This window comes from Bombus vosnesenskii, unplaced genomic scaffold, assembly GCF_011952255.1.
Source record: "Bombus vosnesenskii isolate JDL3184/JDL3185 unplaced genomic scaffold, Bvos_JDL3184-5_v1.1 scf7180000014105, whole genome shotgun sequence".
Lineage (NCBI taxonomy): Eukaryota > Metazoa > Arthropoda > Insecta > Hymenoptera > Apidae > Bombus > Bombus vosnesenskii.
In genome coordinates this window covers 938,373-950,296 of record NW_022883371.1, presented here as the reverse complement: position 1 = coordinate 950,296, position 11,924 = coordinate 938,373, and the positions used below count along the sequence as shown (strand labels likewise).

The window sequence follows — 11,924 nt, the reverse complement described above, 5'->3', positions numbered from 1 at the left end:
AATAATAATAGCAATTATCAACTCTGTTCAATGTATAAATAAAAGCAATTCTATTAAATGAAAAGATTGCCTTATAATCTATAAGCATTTTTATTTCTGTAACTATTTTTTAAACAATATGTAAAGTAAGTAGAGAAAGATGAAGAATCATTTATTTTCTAGATAATTATTACAAGTAATTTATGCTTTTGGCAGATGCAAACACGTTTTGTGAAATCGATAAAGTTATGTAGATGCAATTTTATCGTAAATCTAACGATTATTACAATATTATTTATATCAAAATCATTTTCTGCTTTTGTTACGAAAATGAGAGTCTAGTTTTTATTATTATTCAGTTATTCTTCTATTTAACAAGTGCTACAAGTTTCATGATAGAGTACTACTAAAGGTAATGTAATTATTGTTTTTACTTCTTCGTTCTCATTAAAACATCTATTTAAATTGTTTACACTATTTAAAAAAAAGCGAATGTTGTTTAAACATACAATGAAAGAAAAGTGCCAATTAATGTTTACACCTTATTAATGAAAACAGAAACTATATTACTTATCTGTACAAGAATAAATTTTATTACAATTTGTAAAAATTTTGTCCTGTTAAATCAATGAATAAGTATTTTGTAATGAGGATGCACGTATAGAATCATATAGCTTCAAACTATATATATCAAAAAATTGTTTAAATCTGTAAGTCTTTGGCCCAATGCTTAACTTCAATATAAATCAAATAGCAGTTTTTGAAAAATGAGAACCTCTTTTACTAAAGTTTATACATAAAGTATAACTATACAATAGTCATTTTTATTATGTATAGTGATTTGAAATTTTGTCCTTGTTGTATATAATTTACTGATAATAACATAAAATGAAATCTAAAATAAGAAGTTCTTCGGAAACATCCACATTACTTACATCGAATTAATTTCTTCATAATTTATCCATGAAAAGTAATTTTTTGCATACCAGTAATGCATATCTTTTGAAGTAGAAAATACCTTTGTTAATATTAAAATTACATAGAAAAGGCAAAGGGAAAATATTACAATTATCTCTTTTATTATAGACGTACCTTAAACGCAACAATTTTGTTTAAATCATATTCATATTATGTAATATTTACCGTACTTCAATAATGAAATTAAAACTTTCGGAAACTCCCGCGATCTAAATCTATAAATTTGGAAATCCATAGAATGCAAATATGTTGCCAAATGTTATTAATAGACAAAACTCACTGTATTTAAGGCATGATTCTTTTTCAGTTGTTTCTTTTTTTTTTGTTTTTGCTGGATGAACATATACATTGTATGAAACTGACTGTTGATGGTCCTTAAACTTGCCACGTTACAGGAATGTAGAACTGCACATCAAAATGTTACGTAAAAAACCAAATTACATGTTTCTTTAACATACATATATATATATACTGATAAACTTGTCCATTTCTTTACGATAGTCACTTTCACTTTAAAAGATATTGAAACTGAATAAATTTCTTCAGTAGCGACCACCTGTTTGCTCTTGGTATACTTCAATAACATCATCATTCTCCATTTCCAACTAAAAAACAATATTAGTATCATATTATCATTGTACAAAATGGAATTATATTAGCTATAAATGTAATAATAAAATTAATCTAAAAAAAAGATAAATTGTGATAAAATTTTATTCAATTTTAAATCATTTATTTTAAAGGCGTAATGGTAATGTAAGGTAAAGGTGTAATGAATTCCTACTTCTACAATAATTAATTAAAAATTTTAAGCTTATATAGAAATTTACCTGCTTTGGTGTTTCGTCGTCATTAATTCTTTTACCATCAAATAAAAACCTGAGTGATGTCATAGGAACACCCTAAATAAAACATAAATATGTTTTAAAATACACAAAGATAATATTACTTTAGGTACTTTCGCAATAAGAGATAAAATTATCATTTTTTTCTATTTTTGGAAGATTAAAAATACTTCCGTAAATTACATTTATAAATATAGGATATATATAGAAATTCATTCAAAACTAAAAAGTCTTCTAGTCGTAATGATGATATAAAGTTTTCATGAACTTTTTAACTTATACTTTTACTGTACACGATTTCAGTTAGTTATCACATGTCATGTAAAAAATAAAATAAGAAAATTTTTGCGCTATCTTTTTTAATAAATTATTTTTTGAAATGCATGACATTTAGAAACACGCTTATTTTAAAAAGTGGACTAACCACACGATCGCTGTACGATTTCTTTAATTTACCCATTTGAGTGGTCATCTTTACCCTAAAGTGAATTTCATTGCTGTCCTAAAAAAAAGAAATTATGAAACCTGTCATTAAACGTTATGGAACTAAGACGTGAATATAAAAGAATAAGACGGCAACTTCTTACATTTCCAACAACTTTAAGCTTGATGTATTCGGAATTCGCGTCGCCTGGGCCGGCTTCAGGTTTTTGCTCCTAATACGCAAGGTTAGACCGATTAGATTCAAAATATGATTGAACATTCAAATGTTATGTTACATCTATACCACGAAATGTAGGTCAATAAATTGCTCTTTAAAATCGGGAAGCTCACCTGATTATCAGACATGGTATTTATTTAAATATAATAGTTCTTGACCACGCGCCAGAACAGTAACCAAACACAAGCACGCAATATGGCGCCGCACTTTTGTCAGTTTCACAGTCTTCTATTCTAAAAATGAAAATTTTAACGTTGTGTAGTTATTTTCGTTCCAAAAGACATCAGCTTCTGACAGTTCCGCTTAAACATCATCTTTCAAAAGTTAATCATTGTTTATATATATCTATATATACTTATATATGTATATATGTATATGAACGCTAGATAAACATTCATCTTTATCAGAATAACAAAATATTATTGTGATAAGACATTCATTAGATAAAGTATGACTCTCCTTTCCTCTTCTTATGCTTAACAAGTATATATGTATATATATGTGTATGTATATATATATATATATATATATATATATATATATATATATATATATATATATATATATATATATATAGTATGGATTACTTCTATGTTAATCAGTTAATTATATTTGTCTTGTTATGCTTTATGAACACATTAAAAATTTGTACGTAAACTTATATTTGCATCGAAAAAATAGTATTTTTCTAAAATTATGTATTATATTCAATAATGTATATCTACAATTATAAAGAATATAAAAATGTCTAAAATTAGAAAAAAGTCATGCCAAACGATTTCGATTTCTTAAATATCTAGTTTTTAACGTTTTTATTATATGTATGTCATTAAGATTATATATTTGCACTTGTTAAAGTTCTTATTGGCTATATAATTATTTTGATAATAAAATAATCAGATAAATATTTAGAAGTAATAGCGAATTACTTAATGAAAAAATCACCTCGGTACATGTTACCAATCACAAATTAATGTAAATCATATAATTCGTTACATAAGAATCAGATTTAATGGTCATATACACTTGGGATACAATACTACCAGGAGATAAGTTGAAACACCTTGCAAATTTTATAGTACATCTAATCATAGTATGCCATTAATGTTTTGACGTGTTATTTTTTTAACCGAATAAACAGCGAATTAGTCACGAAAATTGGCTGAAAACATATAAATACTTTAGGTAAATGTTATTCATTTCCGATTTACCTGCGATTTATAATTGAACTCAAGATAATTGTAAAATGAGGAGGTTATGTGCATATCGTTTAGTTTATTTCGTACTTTTCGGAATTTGTGAAAATAGTATTAATTTCTTAAACATGAATGTTTGCACTTTCTTCCCAAAATATATTGATATAGTTAATGAATAGAGGTCTGAAATTTTATGCAAATTTTAAGTTATCGTTTGATATAAGGTTCGATCAAACTATTACTGAGGAAGTCTTAAATTCTAGCAACCTTGAATTCGTTTTTATAATTGATGTTAATAATTTGGTATATTAGCAATGTTTTTAAACTATCAAATTGTATTTTTATTTTAATTGTATTGTATTTTTCACTTTGATTGGATTTCTTATCTAATTGGATCTGTAACATTTGCCGGAGTTCATTTCAAGACATATTGTATATTTTTTGTTTAGATTTATTTGCAAAAATATATTTAGTAATATAAAAAAGTAATGTATTCATAATGACGATAAAATATTTAATTAGATTTATTAATACAAGCGGAACTTATTATATATATATATAAAATAAGTTCTGCTATATATATATATATATTAATGTCTTTTTCTAATAACTTTTCTATTTACTTTTGTTCTTTACTTTTAAGTTTATGATTTCAGTAAAGTATTTAATATTTAATTCTTTATAGTTATATTTGGTTCTTATCTGTTTTTCCAATTTCATTATTTATTTACATATTTAAGGGGTTAAGAATATCTTTGTATAATGTAATATTTTATTTGTGAAACTATAGTATTTATGTAATAAATAGGAAATGTTGCTATAAGTATGTAGTTTAGTTGAAGACGTTTTAATAGGAATATTGCAATGTACATATGAATTTATAATCATGATTAAAATAAAAATTTTATTGTAAAAAGGTAAAATGATGCAAGATGAGCATCTGGGTGGTCCTCCAAGACGAAATGTTTTTAGTCAAGCAATAGGAAGAATATCACAGGTACTTAGTTATACTTCTTGAAGCTTTATTTTTTGAAATATTTTGTTTTATTGTTAATTGTAGTTCCTAATTGTGCTAATGTGTTAAATATGTATTTAAAATATAATATATATGTATATATGTATTGTTAAATACATGTATTTTTATTACAGTTATATCAAAGATATTTGGACCTTTGGACTCCTCACGTAGTGTCAAGATGGACAGTGGCTTTTTTTCTAGTATTTGTTTTTTCTTTACGTATACTTTTATCAGAGGTAAGTTAAAGCTTAAAATATATTCTCTTCTCTTCTCTTTATAAATTTAAATATATTCTCATACTTTTTAGGGATGGTACATTGTTACATATGCACTAGCAATTTATCACCTAAATTTATTCATAGCATTCCTTACTCCTAAAATTGATCCTGGAATGGATTTTGATGGTAAGCGCATATAAATTTATGAAAATTATTAGTTATTAATATGAAATGAAATTAAATAGAAATTATGATGGTAGAATTTTATTTAGTGAATTATACTTCCATGTAACTTTAGTACTTAAACAAATTTCACTTCCATTTCTACAACACACTTTTAACAGAATTTTCTTGATAGATGGTGAAGGACCAGAATTACCTACAAGATCTAACGAAGAGTTTAGACCATTTATTAGAAGGTTACCTGAATTTAAATTTTGGTATTCTGTGATGAAATCTACAATTATTGCTATGATATGTACTATGTTTGATTGTTTCAATGTACCAGTATTTTGGCCCATACTTGTCATGTACTTCATAACACTATTTTGCATTACTATGAAACGTCAAATAAAGGTAATATAACATTAAATATATTGATGAAGTTGAGTAAAAAATATTTAAAAATATAAAATAATGAATTTGAAATTGATTTGCAGCATATGATCAAATACAGATATTTGCCGTTCACTTATGGAAAACCAAGTTACCAGAATCACGAGGATACTTCGAGGTTAATACCTTCAAAGTGAATTGGTGTGAAGTATGTTTGTTGATGGAGGTGCATAAGTGTGTAGATTTCTATTTTCCCAGTACCATGTGAAAAAAAATTTTTGGATTTGAAAGCAGTCAGATTCTTTTATCAATGACATTACATATAAATAAAATCATTGCCTTCTACAAGAAAAGGTTTAATCCATAAAAGGTGTAACACTAAAAGTATAATGTTATATGGTATATAAACTGAATTGTCGTAATATATTTGTATCATAAAACTTGTACAAAGTATTGTTAGGTCTTACATAAAGTGGTCACAATAACAATGTGAACATTACATCAGTTGTTAATGTAATATTAAATTAACATTGGATGTGAAGGAAAACAAAGATAATTCATATATATATTAGGTTTGTAATCTAAACAATAGTACCATTTTCTTTTTAGTACATTGTGCTTTTTCGTTATGACATTCCATATAGGAGATTACATTTCTTCTCTTAGTTTTTAACATTTTTAAATTTTATTCAAAATTTATCTTGTTGATTCTGTTGTGTTTTTGTTGTTAAAAAATGTAATTGCAAACTAGTCTCCTTTTCAGTAACAATAACAATACGCATTTTAACTATCTAGCTTGATAAATTTGTTCTCCACTGAAAAGAAAGTCGAAATCCTTTCGACTGCTTATGGTATATATTTGTAGTTCGTGATAGACGGCATCTAATCATTTTTATCGAATGAATTTATTATCGTAAACAATTTAGTCCAATTTACCGTAACATAAGACATGTTGTCTTAATAGAACTGCGTTCTTACATCGATAGGCATATATTAAATGGTAGTTTAAAACGACAACACATTGAATAACATATACCATTCATGACTCTTCTCTAATTTGTCTCTATACAAATTTGTATATATGAAGTTATTTAATAAACATACACGGATCGCCTGATTCATAGTAAAATAAATGTTAAGTGATAGCGTTATTTAGGGGGTGATTTCTTAAGGTCCAAAGATCATGTATCTGTTACGTTATTTTATCTGATGTTTTACATTGTACCATTTTTACAAATGAAACGAAATTATAGTACATTTATTTACTAAAAATTATCGAATATTTTACAAATTTTATACAAGTTTTAAATTATATTATAATATACACATATATTGCTCAGAAAATTTTTAAATTATATATCGCTTCATGGTTATTAAATGTGTTTGATATTATTCAATATATTTTCATTTTCCTATCATTTTTAGCCTGTTTAATATTAATAGTTTTGGACTGATTAACTTATGTTAAACTTTAATCTGTACAAAATATAAGTTCATTTGATTATATTTCAACGCAAAAATAAAGTTTTACGACATATCAGGTACCATTTCTTCGGTCTTTCACCTCATAGCTACTTAAAAATAATTATCTTCTTGGATCTTTGGACAAAATTTGAACCCCGAGTAACGTATTCTCCTGTTACTATTGGGCATAATATTACTTTATTTTTCTTTTATGCACACATACACACACACATATATATGTGTATATATATATATATATATATATATATTGCTCCGAAGATAATCGAAACGAATTGTTTCTAATACAGTGCCGATCATTGTAATGTTCTTGAAACTTTTTTTATAGATACAAGCACACGCATCACGTACGATATTGTGTAACATGTTTTATAAATCTTGATACATGTAAAATACGATAGTCGGTCATTTGATATCACTAAATAACGTGAAATGGAAAAGTTTGCGATATGTACACGGACTTGGGAATATAGTGATGCCCGACGTTTTACGGAAGTGATTGTTAATAAGTATTTACAATATATTTTCGATACTCAATAAAGCTTTCATGCTTGCAATGGAGTCAAAATAAATAATGTTTTCATTAACAGTTTGTTATAATAATAAATACTTTTTCTCTCTTATTAAAATATTGATACAAATACTTTACTTACTTACAAATACTTTTTTTATTTATATTTCAAAACAAAAATGATATTTAACAAGGACGATCATAAATTTGTAATAGCAACACGATGAAGCTAAAAGATATATTTTCCTTAAACGTATTATTTATTATTGTTTTAATTAATTTTTTTATAATTTTTAAATGTCAATTATGGACAAACGTAAATACCTAACGGTGTAGTAGGCAAGTTTTTGTGTTGAAATAGTTTTTTGTGCGGATATGTATAATATGTTTTCGCATGCAAGGTAACTTAACGGAGTTCATTTACGATTAAAAAATTCTGCCATTTTTCTTTTCCAAATAATTAAATTCGCACCAGAGATATCAACACATACAGCGATGCTAATGCACGTTTCTGACAATAGAGCTATTTTTAACGATTCTTTTATCCTTTTTTTTAATCGCAATCGAAACTGGGTAGAATAGCAGAAAATTTTAATAACAGTACAAAGCAGTTTTCCACTTTTTAACTATAAGCACACATATACGTATATAATAAATATAAAAATATAATAAAACACTTTTAATATATTTATTAATTTATAACATCTATATATTATTATATATTTAGTACATTTATTATTAAACAATAAAATACATTTAAGAAGAAAGTAAAACATATATATGTATATTAACGGTATTTCATTTCTAGAACTATCACCCAGTTTGAATTGCTAATTTCTCTTCCGGAATTTCTTTGTCCTTTTACGCTGCAAACTTTGATTTCAAATTCTTAATTCAGAAAATCGAAATTTTTACGTTTGACGATAATAGAACGACGAAAAAAATCGATAATATACCATAGAAAAAAGGGAGAATAAAAAAAAGAATTCTCACGGATTTTTCTTTTTTACAGGAGTCCACTTGTGGAAGTTTGATGATGGGTGTCGTAGAATTTAAACAGGGAAATTGATTTCCCTCTGATTTGAACGCGTTCGTGTTTCTCTTGAGCTGAACAGACGTGAAACGAAGTAATGAGATTAAAAAAATAATACTAACAAGAAAAAAAAGAAAAGGAGAATAAAAAAGAACAGGAGGGAAAATGGAGTGAAGCGAATGTGGAGGAGGAGAAAGTGGCGAGGCACGAATGGAACGTGTGAATGGGCAAGAATGTGAGGCTACCCTTTTCCCAACGAAAATGGTAATTCAAAATAAAAGCATCGATGCATTGTTGTATATCCTCAGATCTTTTTTAATTTCTTCAACCATTCCTTACGACGAATCAATACGATATATTGTTCCCTTGAAAATGACGCTGTTGTGGAGCACTAAAGATCTGAGAAATATTCTTGTGGATTTGTTCGTTTTTCTGTGTTTTAAAACAAATTTTACGATTAACGGGAGAGAGAAATCTAATATTTTTATTTTAGAGATATATCCAGCGTTGTTTTTGTTTGTTTGTGCTTTAACAAAACTAGCAGGAGTTTAAGAGTCCTCAGGAGACTTGTTATTTCACAAGAGAAAGATTTTATATTTTATACATTAAATAGTTTGACGCATATATCAAGTACATTTTAGGAAAATATCAATTGTAAAGTTAATTTAATTACCGGTAATTTTATGAATATCTTGGAAATGAGATGGTTGATTGCGAAATTGAAAATGAAACTAAAAACAAAACTAAAAAGATCGAATGTCGTCACTTTTTCCAAAGCATCGTTTTATTTCATTTGTTTCCGCGTATATTACGTGTATATTTTGGCAATGAAAGAAAGAAATCGTATCAAAAAAAGGAAATTTAATCATCCATTCACAATCAATTTCTATTATATTACAATGCAATTAATTTATACAAATACTATATTGAAAAAATGCTAATTCCAGAATAATAAAAATTAGTTTCATTTTGAAAATGAAAAAAGGTGAAAACATATTAAAAAGTATAAATCATAATATATAAATATGTTTAACTTTTTAATTTCCATTATTTTACGAACAATTCTGTGACAAAGTATATATTTCGATATGTTGCCCCCTTGACTACTTCCCTCTCGTTTCCAACATTTCTAAAATTCATAACAATCAATTTATTTTCTTATACATATTCTTGCTCAAAATATTTCACACTGGCAAACGTAAACCTCCTTCAAATAATAAATAACAATTCTCCATCTTCCCAAATAATTATTTCTTCCTTTGACGATCAGATGAAAAGAAAATGACACTTACAAGCAAAGAAAGAAGATTGGTATCTCTTAGACCTTGATTTGCTTAAGAATATTTTTTCAAAAGAAGAATGTTTAACAGATTCTTCGATAATGGTTCTAATCGGTCCATTGGCGAGATCAGAATCGTTCCTATTCGTTCAGATCCTCCGAGATAGCCTTTTTCGATTTATCTAGGAATGTGGTCGTCGAGTTTAATCCTATTACGGTTGTTGTGGTCGTCTCGCTTACGGATGAATCCCTTTTTCTGTATGGGTTTGACGGTGGGCAGTACAATCTGTAAATTTTCACCATTAACGACTTCGAAAAGCGATTAACCATTCTAAATCGTCCCCATTTAAGCGTTTTAATTTTCTACAGTTCTTCTAAATTAATCATTAGATGCGCAACAATCACGTGAACGCAGTTTGCATAGGAAGTTTCGCTGATTTCTTCGAACGAAATATTGAGTGACGAAAGAACTTAAAAAAAAGTTAAATAATTAAGCAATAAGGGAATAGAATACCTTATACTCTCTGTTCTCGAACGGGGAGACCAATTGTTATAATACCTTCTTTCTGTGTCCAGATCGCGAGCTGTTGCCCATCGTTCGATATGGTGTTTCACTGTGTTTTGAACCTCGGTGTTTAGAAAACAGTAAAATAACGCGACGAACAGGCCCTGAAAATATCAAGTACTCGTTAAAGTATACTATGTGCATTAAGATGATTTTTAATCTTTGACGTCGAAGCTTTTCTTTATCTTATCGTGTAATTTGCCAGAGAACTGTTTCTCCATCCTTTTAAGAATTTAATTTATCTTTTCCTAATCTATTCTTTGAAATTCGTAATACATCCAAACTTTCTTTATTCCTTCTCTCCCACTCTCCCACTCTCCCACTCTTCCCCTCTCTTTCCAAGATAAGGAAACTAAGGATGTATAGTTCCTTTCGAAGTATTTTATCCATTTAAGCTTTGAACTTTGACGTTGAAAAGTCAATAAAGTAACTTTATTAAAAAAGAAACTTTGCAGAAGATACTAATACGTGCGATTACTTTATCGGTAGCTTGAACATGCGTTTATCAAATTACGGGTTCCTACGTATTCTGTTTTATATGAAAGTTCTGTGAATGCCAGATTCTTTTAAATATGCTTGGATCGACGTGGCTTTGAAGCTTGCCATCTCAAGATAAAATAAAATAACCAAAGTAACAAGATTTATGGAAGAATATAAACTTTGTAACTTCATCGCGTATTTTGTAAGGGACTCGTATAGTTTTTTATGGATCAAATCTACGGAGAATAGAAAATTCTTTTGGATAAATACTTTCCAAATATTTGTTAATACGGTGTGTAGGAAAACGTTTTGAATAAATATTGTCTTAATGTTTTGATGCGAAAATTTCATTTTCGTTTGAAAACTTCCTTTCCCAAATTTTTATTCAGGAAATTTCTAACTATCTGTGGAGTGTTCTGTTTCTTGTATTACTCTACGTTACTTTATAACAACACTTTACGACATATGTTTCTTATCGTTGCAGACAGAAGTCCTGGCATTAGAAAAGTGAGAATAAAATCATCTCCAGGAGGAAGAGATAATAAGAAGTGAGAGATTAAAATTTCTCGTGTCTGAAGTTGTGAATACCGACGAACCAACAAATTGATTTTTCTAATTCGAACAATTTCGCTTTCAAAAACTCAATAGCGTTTCCTCGATTATAAATTTTGTCAAAGAGGAAGAAAATTACCGCTTCTTGATCGAGTATATGGATTAATTAATAGAGGGTTACTCGAGGTTTGGTAATGTATAAACGAGTGCAAAATCTGTGACATATAATTTTTAAATAATATTACATTCGAATACGTATAAATATATACGTATAAATTAACATAGATTTTAATTTTTTCATTGCGTAATAAATTTTAAGAATAAATTGTATCGTGTTATAATATTCTACGATGGGTTTGACAAAGGATAAAACTGTCCTGGAATTTTTTATTTATAATTCTATAATTAAGTTATGTTCTATCGAAAATACGCAAGTGTTTGCATACATTTACACGTTAGTGTACAAAGAAACGTTCAAATAGACGAGATACGAGATAAAGGGAATAAAGGGAAAGCAACGGTTACAGAGAGTCCAAGGAAAGAAATGCATCCATGTTTCATCAAAAGGAAAA

General features: G+C 27.4%; 3 protein-coding genes across 7 annotated transcripts in view; 1 reads left to right on the top strand and 2 right to left on the bottom strand.

Annotated features, from left to right (window-relative positions):
• Nucleotides 1-130: 130 nt before the first annotated feature.
• Nucleotides 131-2,714, bottom strand: LOC117239587 (small ubiquitin-related modifier-like). The gene is made up of 5 exons (XM_033505292.1): nucleotides 2,577-2,714; nucleotides 2,390-2,458; nucleotides 2,227-2,304; nucleotides 1,788-1,859; nucleotides 131-1,562 (listed from the first exon to the last, which is right to left on the bottom strand). The coding sequence occupies exons 1-5, from the start codon at nucleotides 2,589-2,591 to the stop codon at nucleotides 1,500-1,502; spliced, it is 297 nt and encodes a 98-aa protein (XP_033361183.1). The 5' UTR covers nucleotides 2,592-2,714; the 3' UTR covers nucleotides 131-1,499.
• A 724-nt stretch (nucleotides 2,715-3,438) lies between these two features.
• LOC117239584 (protein RER1) lies at nucleotides 3,439-11,700 on the top strand. 3 transcript variants are annotated; one of them, XM_033505289.1, is made up of 7 exons: nucleotides 3,439-3,541; nucleotides 4,577-4,656; nucleotides 4,809-4,913; nucleotides 4,985-5,081; nucleotides 5,254-5,471; nucleotides 5,555-5,628; nucleotides 8,456-8,522. In XM_033505289.1, the coding sequence occupies exons 2-7, from the start codon at nucleotides 4,582-4,584 to the stop codon at nucleotides 8,475-8,477; spliced, it is 591 nt and encodes a 196-aa protein (XP_033361180.1). In that variant the 5' UTR covers nucleotides 3,439-3,541; nucleotides 4,577-4,581; the 3' UTR covers nucleotides 8,478-8,522. The 3 variants fall into 3 exon arrangements, with proteins under 3 accessions (XP_033361180.1, XP_033361181.1, XP_033361179.1); XM_033505290.1 differs by lacking the exon at nucleotides 8,456-8,522 and adding an exon at nucleotides 11,285-11,700 and having other exon boundaries at nucleotides 3,485-3,648; XM_033505288.1 differs by having other exon boundaries at nucleotides 3,485-3,648; nucleotides 8,456-8,588.
• Nucleotides 9,735-11,924, bottom strand: part of LOC117239583 (diuretic hormone receptor-like) — a 75,899-nt gene continuing 73,709 nt past the window's right edge. Inside the window, exons 9-10 of one of the 3 annotated variants that reach the window (XM_033505286.1) lie at nucleotides 10,315-10,424; nucleotides 9,735-10,041 (exon numbers count right to left, since the gene is read on the bottom strand). In XM_033505286.1, the coding sequence (XP_033361177.1) occupies nucleotides 9,897-10,041; nucleotides 10,315-10,424 (255 nt within the window). In that variant the 3' untranslated portion in view covers nucleotides 9,735-9,896. Of the gene's footprint in view, nucleotides 10,042-10,269; nucleotides 10,425-11,924 lie in introns of all 3 variants that reach the window. The other 2 variants (XM_033505284.1, XM_033505287.1) reach the window with 2 other exon arrangements.